Source organism: Lepidothrix coronata, unplaced genomic scaffold (assembly GCF_001604755.1).
Source record: "Lepidothrix coronata isolate B3197 unplaced genomic scaffold, Lepidothrix_coronata-1.0 Scaffold198, whole genome shotgun sequence".
NCBI classification, from domain to species: domain Eukaryota; kingdom Metazoa; phylum Chordata; class Aves; order Passeriformes; family Pipridae; genus Lepidothrix; species Lepidothrix coronata.
Genome location: NW_016690378.1, coordinates 1,205,080 through 1,223,902, shown reverse-complemented (window position 1 = coordinate 1,223,902; position 18,823 = coordinate 1,205,080). Strand labels below are relative to the sequence as shown.

The 18,823-nt window shown below is 39.9% G+C and overlaps 1 protein-coding gene across 2 annotated transcripts in view; it reads left to right on the top strand.

Annotated features, from left to right (window-relative positions):
* The window catches only part of PRDM2 (PR/SET domain 2), a 59,108-nt gene that overhangs the window by 1,368 nt on the left and 38,917 nt on the right, over window positions 1-18,823 (top strand). For both annotated transcript variants that reach the window (XM_017832006.1, XM_017832004.1), the window contains exons 2-5: window positions 4,907-4,980; window positions 11,327-11,444; window positions 11,710-11,813; window positions 14,965-15,117. In XM_017832006.1, the coding sequence (XP_017687495.1) occupies window positions 4,972-4,980; window positions 11,327-11,444; window positions 11,710-11,813; window positions 14,965-15,117 (384 nt within the window). In that variant the 5' untranslated portion in view covers window positions 4,907-4,971. The remainder of the gene's footprint in view (window positions 1-4,906; window positions 4,981-11,326; window positions 11,445-11,709; window positions 11,814-14,964; window positions 15,118-18,823) is intronic.

The following is an 18,823-nucleotide window of genomic DNA, read 5'->3' as shown; positions in this document are numbered from 1 at the left end:
CTGGACTTGCAGACACAGCAGTGGGAGCCGTGCAGAAGCACCTGTTGGTTTTCAAGCCTGGAGCTCCCAGGGTTTGCTGGGGCTGAAGTGCCTCAACCGTCCACGGCACAGATCATAAAAATGAATTTCACTTACAGTGAACCCCTCGTTATGTTAAATGAAAGACAAATCATCCCTTTGGATAAAATATCTTAGGTAGGAATGCCATGATGAGTGTGATGTTTGGAGATTTCCCGAGTTGGTGCCTGTTTAGTGTGGTTTCAGCCTTCCTTCTGGGCAGGCTGGAAGGTGGGGAAGGATATTGAAGTACTTCTCCACACTTGTATAACCCATCCTTTTTTTTCCCTATTGCATATTTGCTTGAGAGTGGAAGGGAAATAAAGCAGAAAGTCTTTTTCTGTAAAAGCTGAAATGGCTCTGGAGGTCCATCCTGCAGTGCAGTGATGTCCCCATTTCACTGTTATACATAAAATCCTTGATCCTTGGGGGTAAACAAGTAATAGTAGTGTATAAAAAGGAGATCTGAATAATGCTTCTTACTGGGTGTCTGTCAGTTAAAAACAGAAGTTCAGAGAGATTTAGAGATGAACAGTAATGTATTCCTGCCTTGGCAAACCTTTAATTTAAAGCACTGCAATGTATTTGCTGTTGAACTTGTTAGCACGGAAAGGACAGAGATGAGCCTGATAATTAATGACTCCCCCTCAACGAAATAATTTCTTGTATCAATGTGTTTTTTTCTCCAGTTGTATTTTTAGCTGAAAAATATTTCTTCTCTGCCTCTGTGTAAAACATGCCTGTAGACAAAACTGGGAGGCTGAGCCGTGTGTGGTGAAAAGAAATGACTGAAATGGGTTTTTTCACATCGTGGTCCATCAGCAATGTACTTGTCTGAGAGCATTTTCATTGGGTTTTACTCCGTTTGCAAGTAGAATTAAAGTGCACTTGTATCTGAAGATTGGAATGGTGTTTCTGTATATTTGCAGTTGTTAGAGACCTGTTATTTTCTGTTGACTTCTCTTGACTAGTTGCTGTTTAATTAATAAACTCTTGGGTTTGTGTTGTGTTGGTGATTTCTTGGCTCGTTTTCTTGGTTACCTCCATAAACCTCTCCAAGTTATAACAGTGTATTTGGTTATGTGGCAGCAAGCAAAGGCTTTTTTCTTACTGGACAATAGGTAATAGATCTCAGTGCTCAGAAAATCACTGCCCATTGTTTTTTTTTCTCTGTTCTTATTCAGGCAGCCTTGAGTAACTGAAAATGTCTTTGCAGCAAAGTGCCTGTGGAGAGAAACAAGATGCACTACCAAATACATATTTTAATCTTAGTGTGAACTTAATTTTTTTTAATTGACAACCTTTGTTTCACCTAACAGATGGGAAATTCGTGGATTAGGGTATTTAAGTGTTGCCCTGAATAAGTGGAAATGTCCTGATGTTTAGAAAATGGTCATGGGCTGCAACTAGAAACTAAAGCAAAGGCAAGAGCTGTGCAGAATCCCAGCCTGAACCCTGGTCATTAGGAAAACAGGCTGGGGAGACTCTCAAGTTGTTCCTGGTTCTCTAATGAACATGTTTTTACTGGAGCAGTGACGTAATGCATGTCCCATTTTCAGCTTCCAAAATAGGGTTGATTCTCTCATGCCTGGTTTTTCCTTCCTCTGAACTGGAAGCAACAGCCTCTTTCAGAATGCTTTTTGATTCTGGGATTTAAAAAAACCCAAACACAGAGAGAAATGATAAATATGGCTTATAAAATCAGAAGATAGACTCTAAAACCTAGAAGCACTGATTTAGCTTGAATGAGGTGATCTGCAATGCTTTGTGTAAAATGACTTGCTTTCATTTGCAGACTTTGTTCCCAGAAAGTTATATTTTGTTCCCAGAAAGTTATATTTTGTTCCCAGAAAGTTATATTTTGTTCCCAGAAAGTTATATTTTTTTTCTGAGGGAATATTTAAAACTCTTAAGTGTAGATTCAGAAATCAGGTCAAAATACTTTTTGTTTCAAGCATTTTGTTTTAGAGTGATCACAGCGTTTCCTTAAATACAAAAGCCTTGTGTATCCTTATCTGAATAAATATAATTTGTTTCCTGGAGCTGAGCTTTTCTGAGTACACTTTTCTGAGAGTCTAAGATTGGATGATGCAGCAGATCTCCTTTCTCGTGTGCTTCCCAGATGCTCTAATATCTGGAGTAAGTGTGTAGTATTTGTGCACTCAGGAGACACAGTAGTAGGTGATGTTTTCTGGGATGTTTAAATGTTTAAAACTCAGGGTTGCTGGTGCCTGTGCTTCACTTTTGGCACAGAACCTTTACCATTCTTTTTTGGGGGATTTGAGTGAGTTGTCCAAGTTCACTGTGGTCGATGTTATGAACAATATCCAGGTCTTTATAATCCAGCTTTATGTTGCTGTTGAGTTTGGAGGAAACATTGAATGAGAATAGTTGTTATTTGATGGAGCTGCTGAGTGAGTCTTTCAAAGTCCCGATGCAGTTGTGGAGCATTACTGCCTTCAAAACAGGCTGAATGTGGCCATCACCGAGTCCTTAAATTGAATCACAAATTCCCCCGGTGACACATCAGAGCAGCATCACTTCCACAGGGGCTTTCCTGGGAAATCTTGCCTGGGACCTGACTGTGTGTTCCAAGGAAATCATTGGAGTGTGGAGTGAAAGCTCGTTCCTGCTTGCAGTGATAAGAGTAAATACCCTGTTGGTACTCAGTGATTGTGCTGGGAATTAATATTTGTGCAGCAGTTGTACAATTTGTTTCATGTTTTCTGGGGTTTATTGAATTTGTGTACCAAAAATTAACCCCCAAATTACTGTTGCAGACGCTTCTGTTGTTGTGTCATGTTTCATTTAGGTAGAAAAAACCCCAGTGGCTGCACACAAGTCCATATAGAGTCTTAATTTTATTGATTTCCCATTGCAGTTAATCTTGCTTTCCACATAGTTTAGTTCATTGTTAACAGAATAAGGAACGTGGAGGAAGGAGAAAGTGCAGAAAAATGCAGAACTGCAGGTGTAAAATTTTGAAACTAATAGCTTTGGGTTTAGTGCAGCTTAATTTCTCACTAATTGTGGTTTGAGGGCAGGTGGTTCCTCTGGTACCTTGTAGCTGAAGGAACAGAGAAGTGCAGTTTGTGAGGGATCTGCCTAAACTGTGTTATACCTGGATGTTTAACTACATTAATGTGTTTTATCATCTTCTAAGAAACACCACTGGGGGGTTTGGAAACAACCAGCTGTATAAAAGCTGAATAAAATATTTGTAAAACTTTGTAAAAATACCAAGCTTGTTTTTTGGTTTGAAAATTCTTTGTAAGCTATTAATTCTAAGCAAAATAATTCAGAGCTAGCATATGAAATACAAGAAAAACGTGTTTTTTACAGCTCCAATAAAACAGAGTCAAAAGGTTTTGTTCTGTTGTTCAAATTTTTAACTGATTTATTTAACAGCTGAGGTAAGAAAGCTCTGCTACCCAAAATATTTAATTTATAAATTGACATGTGGGTATGGTCCCAGCTGGCAGTGAATAAGGGCACTGGGTTTTTCTCTGGTGTCGAGGCCTCAGCTCAAGTACAGACTTTTATACTGAGTCCAGTAGTGAAATAAGTCAGGAAGTTGTAATAGCACATTCCAAAAGAAATGATTTTCTTTGGATGTGTTCAGGTGTTCACATGGAGCTCCTGATATCCCATCCCTGGGCTTTGCTGGCAAACTCTAAATCCCACAGAACCAGTTGCAAAACTGGACCTTAAATACAGAAGTTTCAGCCCTTTGCCTAAATGCTCACAAAGTGTGGAAATCCCAGGACAGAAGGAGCTGATCCTGGAAGAGCTGAATACAACAGAAATATCCTTTCCAAGGACATTTTTCCTTTTCATATGGATTTCTTAAGCAATGCAGCATTTGAGTGATGCTTGGCACAGGGGATGGTACACAGCATTAATTTTTTCAGTGTGAAGATGGGAAGGATTATGTGAAATGTGTTTGGAGTATATTTTACTAGAATGTATTTTAAATTAAGCGTTAGTATTTATGCAGAGGACTTAGTAAAAAAAAAAAATCAGTTAATCATTGTTATAATAAGAAACCTAAAGACAGGGAAGAAATAGAATAAAGAGCTCTGAGTCAAGAGGGATCAGTTAACTTCCAAAGAAGGGGGATGCTAATTTATTGAAAATAATGTATGACAGCAGGAAGGAAAGTGATTCCAGCCTAATTTGCAATAAGGCTTTTTTTGTGTGCATTAAAAAAATAGAAAGGAAGTGAGTTGATGTACAAGAGTCTTGGATATGGCATCGTTCTGATTTAATTTTGTCTCAAGTTGTGGGTTTCCGAATTTGATGCCTACTTGATTTAGGAATTTTTGTTAGAAACCTTGTGGAATCTCAGGCTTCTGTTAAACAGGAAGGCAAAATGCTTTAGTGTAATAAAATACCTTAATAAAATGCTCTGTTTTTAAGGAATTTTTTCCTGTTTCTGACATGGGGTAATAAAGGCTCAGTACATGCATTTTCTTAATTTGAAAAGCACAAAAGGCCTTTCATAATGCTTTGATACAAAATTCTGGAGAGATCTGGCTCCTAAAGTTCTTAAAATACTCAATCTTGAACAAACTAACTTCACTTTAAAAAAAAAAATGGAACAATCCTTCCTGGTAACATTTCTGCTACATCATCATTTAAAATGGGAGAAAGATTAATCCATTTTGAGATTATCAGACAATATGAGCTACAATAACAAAACTGTAGCTCAGAGCAGATTTTTTTCTAAAGAAATATACTCCTTTTTGACAGGTGATTTAGAAAGAGAAACTGCAGCTCTGTGTGTACTTTCAATTCAATGTAGATTTGTAGGTAAGTGCACGTTACAATTGTCTGTTTTTCTTTTCAGGGCTCATGTAATCAAAGGAGTTTCTTTGTTGTGAGTATCTTTTCAGAACACCACGGGAATTCAAAATGAATCAGGTGAGTGTGAATGTAAGACTTTATCAAAACCCTTAGAACAGTTAATTATTAATAAAAAAAGTAAATCATCCACTACAAGAGAAATGGTCTTTAAAATCTTCAGTCTCATTAAATTTCCTGCTCATCCTTTCTACCACATGTGTGCTTGTGAGATTGTTTTATTAAAGATTGAAGTGTTTTGCAGTGTCTAAGTTATTACTCCTGGCACCTCTTACGAGAACACCTCTCCAGAAAAATCTATTTCCTCCTCAAGCTGTAGGTAATAATTCAGCTCCTTATAAAAGTGGCTTGAAAATTGAAGGTTTCCATTTTTTTTAAATCTTTTTTTAATGACTTTCCCGTTTCAAATGTGCAGTAAACAACCTGCCACGGGAATTGATTGATTGGGAAGTTTCACACTTGTCTGAAATCTGAAGTGTTTCTCCTGGAATCAAGTGGAAAGACTGGGAAGGCACAGTGCCTTTGTGGTGCAGTACTTTGCTGTATGAATTCACAGATATCCTGACTGGAGGGTGCTGTTTTAATCAGTGCCAAGTGTAGAGCATTTTAATTCTGCATTTGTTTTTATCCAAGTAGGAATTGTACATCGGTTTGTCTATCACACACAACTGTATTACTTAAAGATACAGAAAAAGTACACGTTGCCTTACATTTTCCTCCTAAGTCTTTCTCTCTCTGGCTGATCTTCCCAAGCCCCTTTGGTGTGGGAATGTGACTGCAGGAATGTCATTTTTACTTTGCTAAAAAAGTCAGCCCCGAACAGAAGCTTTATGAGTCAGAAAACCACAGTCATGTAAAAAGCTTTGTATACTCTTTATTGGTGCCTGTAGCTGATGTGTGCTTTTATTGCCCTTTATACCCTTATTTGATCAGCAGCAGCCCTGAATACAGTTAGCACTTTACTGAAGTATGTTCTCTCTGAATTGTAGATTCATAAGTAATTACACTGTGAAATGGGTCGGTGGGATGTTTCCTGTTGCTTTTTTCCTCTGATTTAAACTAAAAGGCCTTTGAGATATGTGTACACACTAAAAAGGTAAAAAGCAAAATACAGTGTCTGTCAGAGCCTTGAAATATGTCTTCTAAAAATACATATTTGTATTATATCTGTAGACAGATATAAATTACACGTGTAATAGAAATGCCATTTGCATTATCACACTTTAAAGCATTATTAGTCTGTTTTAGGGAGTAGCAAGTTTAACTGTTGCTTCACAATTTCTGTTGAGACTTGAAGTGTTTCCACCTGTAGGGTTTGTTTTGATGCCCTCAGTGGCACAGAGGGAGCAGCCCATTGCTGTGCCTGCTCGAGGACTAATCCTGCTCTGTTAGTCCTTCTGCTGAGCTTTGGATTCTGCTGAAACTCTGACAGCTGTAATTGTTACCACTGACTGTTTCCTTCCCATCTGGGTGTCCATGGCCTCTCGTGTCCTGTCTGTCCTGGTGTCCCCCCACCCCTGACCTGTTCCTAGAGCTAAGTAACATTTCTCTGCTGTATCAAAAGATACCTGTCTGGGATGTGACACAATTCAGGAGTGAGGTGACTCTGCCTCTGGGGACACTTAAGTAGCTGAGAGTCCTCCTCGGGTCTTTCTGGCTTTCACATTTACTTTCCAGAGCTCACATGGCTTTTTGTTGTTCTATTACCATTCCTATTAAGTGTGTATTTAGCATCAACCCTGTGGTGTTTTTTTCTTGCAGTGCCTTTGTCATTTCATTCACTGTTGACAAGTTGTAGTGCCAGGTCTGTATAAGAAATGTTTTTGCCTGATGCCAAACACCTTTCAAGTGTTCTGTTCTCATACTTCTTTCATTCTGCTTGTCTCTGCTTTTGGTGTGACTTCAGTGACCCTGAAACTAATTGGGCTGGTGTTAATTTGGTTTGTGGAAAAACTGCTGGTTTTGTGGTTTATCTTGTAGAAAAGTAGTGAAGGAAAACCTTTTCCTAAATGCTGTGATACGCTGTAAGGAGAAGAAGGATTAAAATTAAAAAAAAACAGCTGTTGGGTTTAATATTTTTGGGTTTCTTGGAAGGTTGCTCTCTCAGGATGGGCAGTGTGCATCCTCTGTTTTAAAAGGAGGTCTGCCTTTAATATGTAAACTAGTTCATCAGGCCAAGCAAACCCGGGGTTTGACTGGGAGCGTTTCCTGCACCTCAGACTGCAGTGAGACAGAGCAGGAGGAATTTGGGGGCTACCTGGAAAACAGGCAGGTATTTAAGAAGTGCTGGGGCACATGGTAACAAATTATACCTGTGCTTGTACTGAAACTCCCTCCTCCCCCCATTCCTTCTGAATTTTACAATGATTATTTCCAATATTTCTGATACATCTTTAATTTTCAAGCACACAAGGGGAAACTCTGACAAAGAGGGGTAGCCAGGCAGGCTACTTGGACAGGGAGAGACCTTCCTTCTTTCCCTCTCCTGTGCTACCTGGCACGACTCCCTTTCCTCAGCTACCTCTTTTAACTCCTCTGCCATCTCCCTCTCTCTCTCCATGGCATCCTTTCCTTTATCTCCTCACTTCCCCTAATCCTGTTTCCACCCAAAGCCGACCCTGAGTGCTGGCAGTCATGGCACTGTTCAGGATGGTTTCTTCCTTTTTTGCTCTAATCTCTGATCACCTGTAAACCTCTTGTTGCAGGTACCCTTTCTACTCGGCTTAAATAATGTTTGTAACATTATAGACTAATTTGTAGTTGGTCCATAGGGACAATTGTATTGAAAGCTGTGTGAAAAGTTGCTTAATGTGTTGAAAGATGCTGTCAGAGTGAATGGACTCTGGATTGGATGCAGTCAGGAAAAGATGGTTTCAGTTAAGGCACTGCTTCAACCCTCAGAGAATTCCCTGGCATTGTTCTGAAGTCACTTTATGCTGGATAATTTGAATGCCAGAAGTGTAATTTTTTTTATGAACTTCAGAGTAAGAAGCTTAAAAGTGAAATGACCTCCAGGTGGTTTTGTATTCAAAATTTCTGTCTTGGAGGGAGCGAAAAATACTGCATTAAGGCTTTCAGTTAAATGCAAAAGTTGGCTGTAGGACGTGCACAATGCATTACCCTTATCAAGAAGTGAACTTTTTAAACAGAAAAAAAGATTTAAATGTGACTGTCAAGTGTTTGAAATACAGCATTTCTTTTGGTAGACAGACGTTCCTTGGAGACAAGCTGAGATCTGGAAAAGGTTTCAAGTAGCTCCATCTAAATTGCAAATAAAAATAGATTGCACGCATTTGACTGAACTAAATTGTTTATTTTAGTGTTTTGAATTTGGTTACTTGTTACCATTCCTTTGAGGTGTGAAGTGTATTGTTGTGTACAAGGCCATATCCAGGTTTGTAGGACTTGTGAAATCCATTAATCTGACAACTGTTAGATGAGGCTGAGTACTGTGTTCTCTGAATGTCCTGCTATTCTTTGATTTATAACAATAAAGTTCTCACTGTATTTTACTCCATACAAATAGACTTCTTAAATGGTAGAACAGTTTGGGGATATTTATGGCTAAAAAGCATCATGATTGTTAAGGAATATGCCAGGAAAATTGAAGATATAACACAGTTCTGTACACTTCTGTCTGAATCAGTTGAGTCTGGTTTAAGTTTTGGTAGGTTAAAGTTTATTTTCTGGCTTGAGATTTTTAACTATTCGTGCAGCAGTTGAGATTTTTGACTGCTCATTTAAAAAGCCAAACTGAAAACAAAACCCCCCAAAGAAACCAAACCCCAAGGTGAAACCCAATAAAAAAAAAACCCACCCCACTTTTACCTTGAAACTGGAAGTACCTCGTTCAGAGAGCTGTCACAGAGCCCCCCTCGTCTGTGCCTGGATATAATTTGTTAGAAACCACTGGGAAACGTAGCCTTGGTTCTCCCCTGCTGAAATCCTGGGATAATGTGCTGGAGAGATGTTTGGGTTTCTTTGATATGCTGAGAAGAACGTGTTTGTTTTTCATCTCAGACATGGCTTCTTGCATATCACTTCAAGGCTAACAGATGTCTGAAAATCAGGCTTCTTTCAGCAGTATTTTTCCTTTTGGGTTGTTGGAAGAGCAAAATACATCTTTGCTCTGCTTTGAATAGACTTCAACTTTTAGAACTGAGGAATAAATGTTTCTCCCCCTCCCCGGTTTCTTTACTCTCTTGGATGGGAAGGGATTTCTGGCATTCTCTTCCTTCCACGGTTTCCACTTTGGGGGTCTTTCTCCCCTACAAATAGCTCTCTGGGAGCTCTGTGCAGCTGTTAGGGCTTACCAAGGCAGCACCAGAATAACTGTGCTCTGACTCCAGTTTGAGCAGTTTTCTTGTCCTTGCAGAAGATTTGTTCTTGTAACTTCATTTTTTTTAAATGTAGTGACTCATTGCCATAGCAGCACCCTCACAAAGAGTGGGTGCAGAGGAGCAAAGGCTGACAAGATTTATCTGTTTTGCTTTAGAGATAAAACCCTGAAATTTGATAGCATATCAAGATGGATTTTAAAATCTATTTCCAGTAGCCTTTCAATATATTTCATAAGTGCTCACTGGAAAAACTACTGTTGTATCTCTGCTTTATGGTTATAGGTAAAGGCAAGAATCATTTCCAAAAAGTCAGGGTTTACTGAGACAAATTTCTCAGCTAAACACCTCCCAAAAATTGGTTCAGAGCTCAAGTATAACACCCTTAATGTTAGAATTGTTCCTGCCATCACCACCAGTATTGGTTTCTAAGCAGAATGATTCAAGTTTGTTGTCAGAGGGCAGGTGGGGTTTTTTAGGGCGTGTGGTTCAACACATGCCTAGTTCTCACCAAGCACAGTCCTTTCAGAATGTGAGCACATTTTATGGAAGCTTTTCATTCTTGTAACTTTAGAATTCGGGTCGTTTTTATAAGAAATAGCGGTTTTAAAAATATAATTAGGTAATAAGGAGCTGGGTGTTTAATGACACGTGTGAGTAGCATTTACTGTTGTGTTATACAAATAATAGTATGAATAATATTATAAGCAGCCTGTTGAACCTTGCAGGCTCCTTAAATTGGAACTAATCACTTGCTAAACATTTGTAAGTCATTTATTAGCTTTCTATTGCCTTTCAAACTTTAACATAAAAATACCTTACAACCTTTTGTATTAATTATAACCTGCTGGCTAAGGCTTCTGAGCTGTTTATTGATTTAGGAATTATGATTAACATTTAGGGCACTGAAATAATAACTCATATGACTATTTAAACCCCTTTTTCCTCTCTATAAGCTGCTCTTAGCTTATTCTGTTTGTTGCAGAGCAATAAACTTGTCATGCACAACTTGAATCACCAGGAGCTGCAGTGCCTGGACAAGGGGGAATGGCTGCAGAGTGCCTGAGGGCAGGATTAGGTGGGATATTGGGAAGGAATCCTTCCCTGTGAGGGTGGGGAGGCCCTGGCACAGATTATTCCATGGCTGCCCCATCCCTGGAAGTGTCCAAGGCCAGGTTGGATGGGGCTTGGAGCAACCTGGGCTAGTGGAAGGTGTCCCAGGCAGGGGATGGGACTGGATGGGCTTTAGGGTCCCCAGTCCAGGGAGGAATCTCCACACACACTCCAGAAGGGAATGTGTCAGAAGAGCCTGTTAAAAGGTGGGACTGGGCTTTTCTAGGCTCAGCTGAAGGACTGTCAGTGAGATGTGCCCAGCCCAGCTGTGTCAGCTCAGCAGCTCCAGGTGGGTTATCAGTGCAGTCACTGGTTTGTTCCTTTATCAGGTGCTTCATCAGCTCTGCCACTTCTTCCCCTCCCTGGCAGGATGTTTAACTTTGGGCTTGCTGAGCCCTGCTGGTTTCAGCATTATTCAGACCCAGCCCAGCAGGAGCCCCTTCCCCATTCCCCACTGATAGCTTTGCAAACAGGGCATTGTTCCAGTGCTTTTACCCCACTCCAGGCAGAGCATCCTTGGCAGAGTAGGTGGTGCATCCCAAGTGCAAGTTCTGGTATCTACACTGGAGCAGTTAATTTACTGCAACACCCTTCTTTCAATAGGTGAAACAATTAAACTTTTCACTTTTGTGGACTGTGTGTGCTTCTTGGAACTTTGAGTTTGGTTTTCTCCTAAAGTTGCTGTTTAGTCTTTCTCACAAGTTATATGTTTTCACATAAGACAAGATCAGAAGCTATTTCAGGTTTTTTTTTTGGAGACTGATTAGATTGAATATGCCTGGAAGCTATCCTTAGAAAAAGGGAAATAAATGATTACTAACATATGTGAAATTATCCTCCGTGTGGTGAGTTTGGAAATTTTACTTTCGTTTCAAGTCAGGAGGTTTTGTAGCTCGTGTGGGTTGATTTGTCAGTTGTTTTTATCTGTTAATGCTTGTTGGCTTTTGGACTTGTAGAACACAACTGAGTCTCCTGTCACTGTGGAGACCTTGGATGATGTACCTGAGCACGTGCTTAGGGGCCTTCCCGAGGATGTGAGGCTCTTCCCATCTGCTGTGGACAAGACACGGCTTGGTGAGTGCTCCAGCTTTGGGAGGAGAAGGAGGGTTCTTACACGAGCTCACATAAATCAGAGTTGCTGTCAAAATTTGGTGCCCTCCTGTGCTGGGTAGAGATAATGTTTGGTTCGTTTATCTGAAATAATTTCATTTGGGAAGAGTGGACAGCTCCCCATTTGGAGACAGACACACGTACTGATCTCAAGAAATATGAATTGGGAGCAGAAGATTTGCTTGAAATAACTTAGATTAGTTTTAACTCCTGATATGTGTCTCCTCAGGTGTCTGGGCAACAAAATCAATTTTAAAAGGCAAGAAGTTTGGACCATTTGTTGGTGACAAGAAAAAAAGATCTCAAGTCAAGAGCAATGTGTACATGTGGGAGGTAAGAAATGGCCTGTAAATGGGAAAAGGTGTCTGTCACTAGGTCAGTATTTTGTATTTACTTTACTTTTTCCACAGATTTTACAAGTAGACTTGATGTAAGGTAATTGCCATCTATTACTAACAGTTATTTATAGACACTTGGACACTGAGTTACAAAGTTTTCGACTGTTGGCACTGCTGGAAATTGCTGTGTTACTTTTTCATGTGCTGTGTGTGGATCACACCTGCCCTGAAGAGTCTCTCACTGGTAGAGCTTTGCTTTGTTGGCTTGAACCCTGCGTGCTCTCCCTCTGCATCTGAGGGCTGTCACCTGCTCCTGAAATCAGGGAAATGAGGAGTTTGTGGAATCTCTTAAGGAAGCCACAGTACTCCTCCTCATTTAGCTCTTTCAAAACCAGCTTTGTTATGGGAATGGGTTTTCCTTCTGGAGCTTTCATGAGTTCTCAACTCCAGCAGAATTTCTTGTGCTGCTTGTGTTTGGGCTTGCCTTGGAGCAAGTGCTGTCTGGACAGCTGAATAGCTGCACTGACAGTCATGAGACCTGGGATATTATGTGCATTTTCAGAGTGTAGGTGGCTTAATCTGGAGTTGAATCCCATCCACAGTGTCTTTAAGGCAGTTCATAACCACTTCCAAAGACTCCTTCAGTCATTCTGAGGACGAGTAGAGCAGGTGGTTTTAGCAAAGTGAATAGTCCAGGAGGGGAGGGATGCAGGAGCTGTGGCAGAGCACGTCCTGCAGCACAGTTTGCTACTTTATGGATTTTTAGGCTAAAGATACTGCTAATGGTCATCCATCCTTCTGGCCCCTGGTCTGCAAACACTGAACTGTGTAAAAAACTGGATACACATGCAAGACTTAGTGTTAACCTCTATCCGAGGATTTGATTCAGGACAATTTCCCCTAAATGCAGGCTCCTGTTTAGAAAAGTAATCAAGTGTTCAAGTAGAATGTTCATTGCATTGAGGTAATGCTGCCTCAAACTCCACTGCAAAAGGTATCTCCAGTTTTGATCTGGTGCAAGAACATTTGGTGAGATTGAATCAGCCAAGTAAATTATTGACCTTGCAATTGTGTTTCTCTCAGTGCTGGGTTTTGAATGTTCTTTGGGGATGTTTTTTTTCAATTAGTGTTGAGAAATGATAGTTGCAAACAAGCTGTTACAGAGTTTCCTAGTTTGCAATGCAAGTGATAAATGGGAACCCTTGGTAGATTCCAGAGTAATTGTGTGTTGCTTTAATACCGATTTTGGAGTCAGAAAAAAAGCAGCTAAAATGAGACAACAGCAGTTGGCCCCACATGGGGATACCTGAAACCAGTCCAGGCTCTGAACTGTTGGAATATATAGTTTGTAGAAGGATGGGGGGGTGTGGGAGCAGTTCAGTGTGTGGACCCCAGCTGGGGGAACAACCTTTTCCACAAGCATCCCGTTTGCTTCTTTAATCCAATTAATCTGAATAAAAAGTAAGGCTTCTAAAACTGGGCATCTCCAGTCAATTGTAATGGTTTGAACTGTCGTGGTGGAGGATCACTGTGCAGAAGATGAGCTGTGTGTGTCAGTGTGTGCTTGCTGTGTCTGAGGAGAGAACACACTTCCCTTTTCTGCTGGAGAAAAGCCCCAGGTAGGAAAAGGAGAGCAAGTGGCTGAAAAGGGAGGGAAATGCTGTCAGCAGGTTTGGAATGACTGGCACAGCTGGAGGGGCTTTGTTGAGGTAAATGGGAGTCACAGCCAGTGTTATACAGAGGGGTTGGAGGTATTTTCACAGTGCACAAGGCCTTTAAAAATATTCTGTACGTTAGAAGGTTTATCAGAAAAGTAATCACCATTTCTGTTTTGTGAAAATACCCTCATAAAGTAATATAAAAACATATAAAAGTAATATATATATATAGAACAAGTAATTCATAATTACATTTTGACATATAGTCCTTATCTGTTTAACTCTTCCACAGCATTGTTGGCTTTTTTTCTTCCATTTTAACCAAAAGAGTTGCTTTTGCAGTCTCATCTGTGATGCTGTTTATGCTTTCATATTGCAAGGGCTGAGTGTGCTGGGGAACATTCTTTCAAAAGTCAGCTGATGAAATCCATGCTGGAATAGCTTAAGAAATGGAGATATTTTCTGTTTGCTTGGAAAGAAATCAAGATGATTGTGGTATATTTATTAAAATTTTACCTTTATTGATAAAATTCTGTCTTTCTAAATCAACAGTATATCAGCATAAAAGAAATCAAATTTATTAAATAGGGGGTTTTCTAAGCTGTTGTAGAAGTTTAATTGAAATTGAAAATGGAAAATGGTTTTAAAAGCCTTAGCATTAGTTGTAAAGTGTCAGAACCAATAAAAAGCTACAACACTGTAGATTTTTAGCTTTTTAGAAAAACCAAAAAGGAAAAATACCCAGTGGTAGCTCTTTGTACAGGCATCTAACTTGGATTATAAGAAGACTGGGAGATGCATAACAGCTCTGGAAAGAGAAGCAGAGTTGCTTGTCACCAGAAAATACTGGAGATGTCAGTCCCCTTCTTGCTTTATTGCAACCTGTCTGGAAATGTAAACCAGGAGTAGGTGTTAAACTTTTCTTCAAGAATAGAAACCAAAGAATTTATATCTCAGAACATGCAGAAGGTTATTGGCAGGGTCAGTTTTTTAAGGTGAATCACAAGATTTCTGAAAGGTTAAGATATTCTTTTATAACCTGAAAACCGATTAAATATAAATTATGCTTTCCCATATCTTTCCAAATAAAGCAAATGCTTCTAACTTCTATATAGTTTTTTTTTTCCAGTTCACCAGATAGTAAAAATAATTCTCTGTGCCTTTTTGTCTTAAAATCAGTCATTTTACTAAAGGCAAAATGTAAAGAGTATCATTTCAAGCTTGCCAAACTGAAAACATGAAACGTTTTAAGGATTTTGGCTTTTGAGCTCCAAACCTTCAGAGAAGGGGTTGCAGGCCAAAAGTTTGGGTTTTTTCCAGCTGTACCTGATCCACTGAACTCCTGCAGAAGAGCAGCAACACTGTGCCAGCACAGCCCCTGCCTCTGCCCCTTCCCTGTGCCCTCAGATGGGAAGGCTGGCTTTGTGTGGCTGTGGAAGGGGTGGTTTAGTGCACATGGCCCTTGGTTTAATGCCATTTTTCCCTCAGGTGTATTACCCAAACCTGGGCTGGATGTGTGTGGATGCCACAGACCCAGAGAAGGGCAACTGGCTCCGCTACATAAACTGGGCACGTTCTGGGAAGGAGCAGAACCTGTTTCCTCTGGAGATCAACAGGACCATATACTACAAGAGCCTGAAGGTATCACTGTCTGAGAGTCAGTTCCTGCTTTATTATATTTTATTATTATACCTTTTATTTCCCTTTATTAAAATAACTTTTTTCGCTGTTGGTATTGAACAGATTTTGAAACATTTTACGAAATTTATATTTACTTTATATTTATCTTCTTTATGTTTACTTGAAAAATATAAGTAAATGTAAAGAAAATATATTTGAAGCATTGCAAATGCTACATTTAATTGGTATAAATTTTTCTCTGCCAGTACAGTTGACATTAAGATCTACTGTTAAAATATAGGATATATTACAACAGTCAGTCTGCCTTGTTGGTCAATGCTTTGCAGTAGCACCGAATTTGATACAAATTAGAATGAAAAAACTATAGCAGATTATATAAAATAAATGTTCTTCTAATTTTTTGGATACCAAGATAGTTTCTACTGAGGGGTTTTTTTTGCAGCAATCAGTTATTTTTGTGGTCTGTGCATCGTATGACAAAGCTTGGCTGTCAAGACACTTTTATAGGTAGCTCCATGGACCAATTTTTCATGGGTTTATACCATTTCAGTTTTGTTCAGGGAGTGAGGGGGAGGCAGGGAAAAGGATGTAATTCCTGAAGCATTTTATCTCCCAAACCAAGAAAAAAAATGGCTTTAACCGTAATGGTGGAGCACACTGGGGTTAGAATATTGTACCTAGAAAGTATTGACTCTGAGCAAGGAGCTCCTGGCAGTGAGTGTGTGCAGCTTGGCTTGGTTTTTATTTGAAATGCTTTTGGGGGTTGGGGCATATGCAGCCTTGTTTTTGCACTGTTGCTGTTCCTTCCATTTCCTTGGGAGGCCAACAACATCCATAAATAACTGATCTTTGCTTAATGGAAGGGTGAGTTGATCCCGTGCAGTTCTGAAGTTTATAGGGGCAGTACAGCAACGTGTGAAACTGTTCCATTTTAGTCATTCGAGCTGTATTGAAAAAACCAAAGTTCTAAACACTTTCTGATCTTTCTGATGGCTTTGTGGTAGAAGTTCACTATTTCCAGCCAGACTGCTGCCTTCTCTGCAGTGTTTGTTCCCTGAGGAGAGGCTCCCAATGTGAATCTGTAGCCACCCTTGCTTCCTTTGGACACTTTATCTTGGATTTCCTCTGTCATTGCCCATAGTGCCACTAAGTCATTAATGTAAGTCTATTTTTTGAGTCACTCTGACGTTTTATATTTTTCTCTCATCGAATGTTTTCTGCAAAGGTTCTAGTCCTGATAATTCAAGCACTCACATATTCCAAATTGGTTTTTTTTTGATGGATAAGATTGCACTTTGGAAAATAACTGTGCTGCTGAAAGAGGCCGAGCACTGCTTAAAGAACAACAAATACCTTGTCACAGCACTGAAATATCCTTTTGTTCCTTTGGCTGTTGGCTCTTGCAACTTGATGAATTTTATTCCAGTCACACCTTACTGTTAACTGAGACAAAAGAAGGCATGTAATAAAAACCATCTTAAATGTCCTCCTTTTTCTGTGTATAACGTGTTATGGTCTAATTTCAAACCTGCTGTAAATTTACCAGCCCAGGTATGAACACATGGTTCTTCCTGATCTTTATCATAATTCATAAATTTAGGGGAATTCCACTTGCTGATAAATAAACAGCACAGGTTTTATTTACCCCCAAAGGAGAATTCAAGTGGCTTGTGTGTAATTTTGTTCTTCTTTACCTTGAAGCATTTAAAATATTGTCATGGCTATTTTTTTCCCAGGGTTTTCTTGAGCTTTTTGTGGGTTTCTCATCTGTAAGTTAAACAGGCTGATTTCCAAGCTTTCCAAGCCTCATTGCTAAGATAAGCAAAGTCCAAATTTGCTTGGTGTGGAAGAACATCAAACCTGCACAGAGCTTTAACTTCCCTGTTCTCTGCTGCCAATGAATAGTTATAGAATTTTTGAGTGAGCACAAGCAAATATTTTTCTCTTCCATCTTCCCTTCATCTTCACTGAAGGGCTGAGGTTATTTGTAGGCTGCTTTGCATCTGCTTTCCCCAGGATGCATATGAGAGCTGGGATATTTCAGTGAAGCAGCTTAAACTCATTATGGGGTTTCAGAAGCTCTTCCTGCCTCTGCTCATGAAAGGAGCTCGTTGATCAGTGTTGTTCTGCACTCAGGGCAGGGCTTTCATTCCACAAGAAGTAAAATTGCAGTGAAAACACAGTTTCAAAAAGTCTTCTAAAGAAGCCTGGCTGTGAAACTCTCCTTGATTAAAGTGAAATTAATTTGCTTATGGAAGAATGTTTTGTCAGACAGGTTTCTAATAATTCAAGATCCTCCCTGTTACACAGGAGAACACAATAGAACCTTGGGTTATACCTTGTGGAAGCTTCACCCAACTAAATGTCACTTTGATTGCTTTTGGGGATGTGAGGCCACATCCAGGTGCAGAAGCACAATATCACAGTAAAATACAGTGTCTGTGTGAAAAATAAATATTCTGCTAAGGTCAGGCAGGCAATGCCTGTCTGTCTGTACAACACACACTGCAGTGCTTGTACTAGGAACTGAATTTTAGACAATCTGGGCTAGAACTTCTCAGGATATAATTTATTAGGGTACTACTCTCAAAAATAACAGATTTTGAAATTACTTTAAACCTTTTGAACAGAAAGTACTCAGATTAAGGACTGCTAAACATTGTAGTTAACACACAGAGCTCAAAAAAGCATTAACCTGAGGAGCCTTTCCAACATTCATACCCTGTTTAGCCAAGCTGTCCCCACCTGACACTGCTACACCAAGGATCTGGAGGGAATAGTTTGGGGGAGGTTGGGGTTGGGGTTGTTATTAGAGGGTGCTGTCAGGAACAGTAGTGATGAAGTGCCACTTGCTCAGTGTGGTCCTTCTCTCACTCCAGTTTTCAGTGGGGGAGCAGTTTTTAATTGTCTGGTCTTGAAGCTGCTGCTCCACCTCATTTCAGAAGCTCAAGGTTAGAGGGCTTAAGTTAGATTCTAGAGCAGTCACCATGACACTAAATTCATCAAGTTGAATAATCCAGCCATGCAGCCAGCAAATTCTGTGCTCGTTACCATCCCGTGTTTGCATTGCCTAAAACCTCAGCCAGCTCTTTTCTCCAAGCTTTTATATTTTTTAGATGATAAGGGGTTTTTTTTGCATCATCAGACAACTCTTCTGCATTCCTTGCTGCTCAACAGCTGCGAAATGGGCCCATGCAAAGAGCTTTTTGCCACTGTTTCTCCTCTCAGGCCTCTGGGACTGGGGGAAGGCAAACCTTGGGCTTTGCTTATGTCAGAACTTAAAAACTTTCCCCAGCTGGAATCTTGCATCTCCTGTTGTTCCAGTGTCTGGGGGTATGAAGGTAACTCTCACCTTTATCGAGTGCTGTGGGACTCACTAAAAAAAAAAGTGCTGTAGAGGAAAGAAATGATACTGTTGTTCTTGATACAAAAATCCCCTTTGGCTTCAGACTGGAACCAAGTCTAAGGACACCCTTTGCTCTGTTGGAATGACTAAAACCAGGATCTCATCTCCACCAGCCCCATGGTCATTAGGCCCTGAAAGAGGGGGATTGTAGTTAAGGTATTTAAATTCTTGGTTTTGGGTAGAATGCTTCAGGAAGTGGAGGAACAATGAGGAAGATTTAAAAAATAAGTACAAATACATCTTTAGTCTGCAAACTTGGGGACTTAGTAATTTGAGTCCGATAATATTTTAGGGAGCATG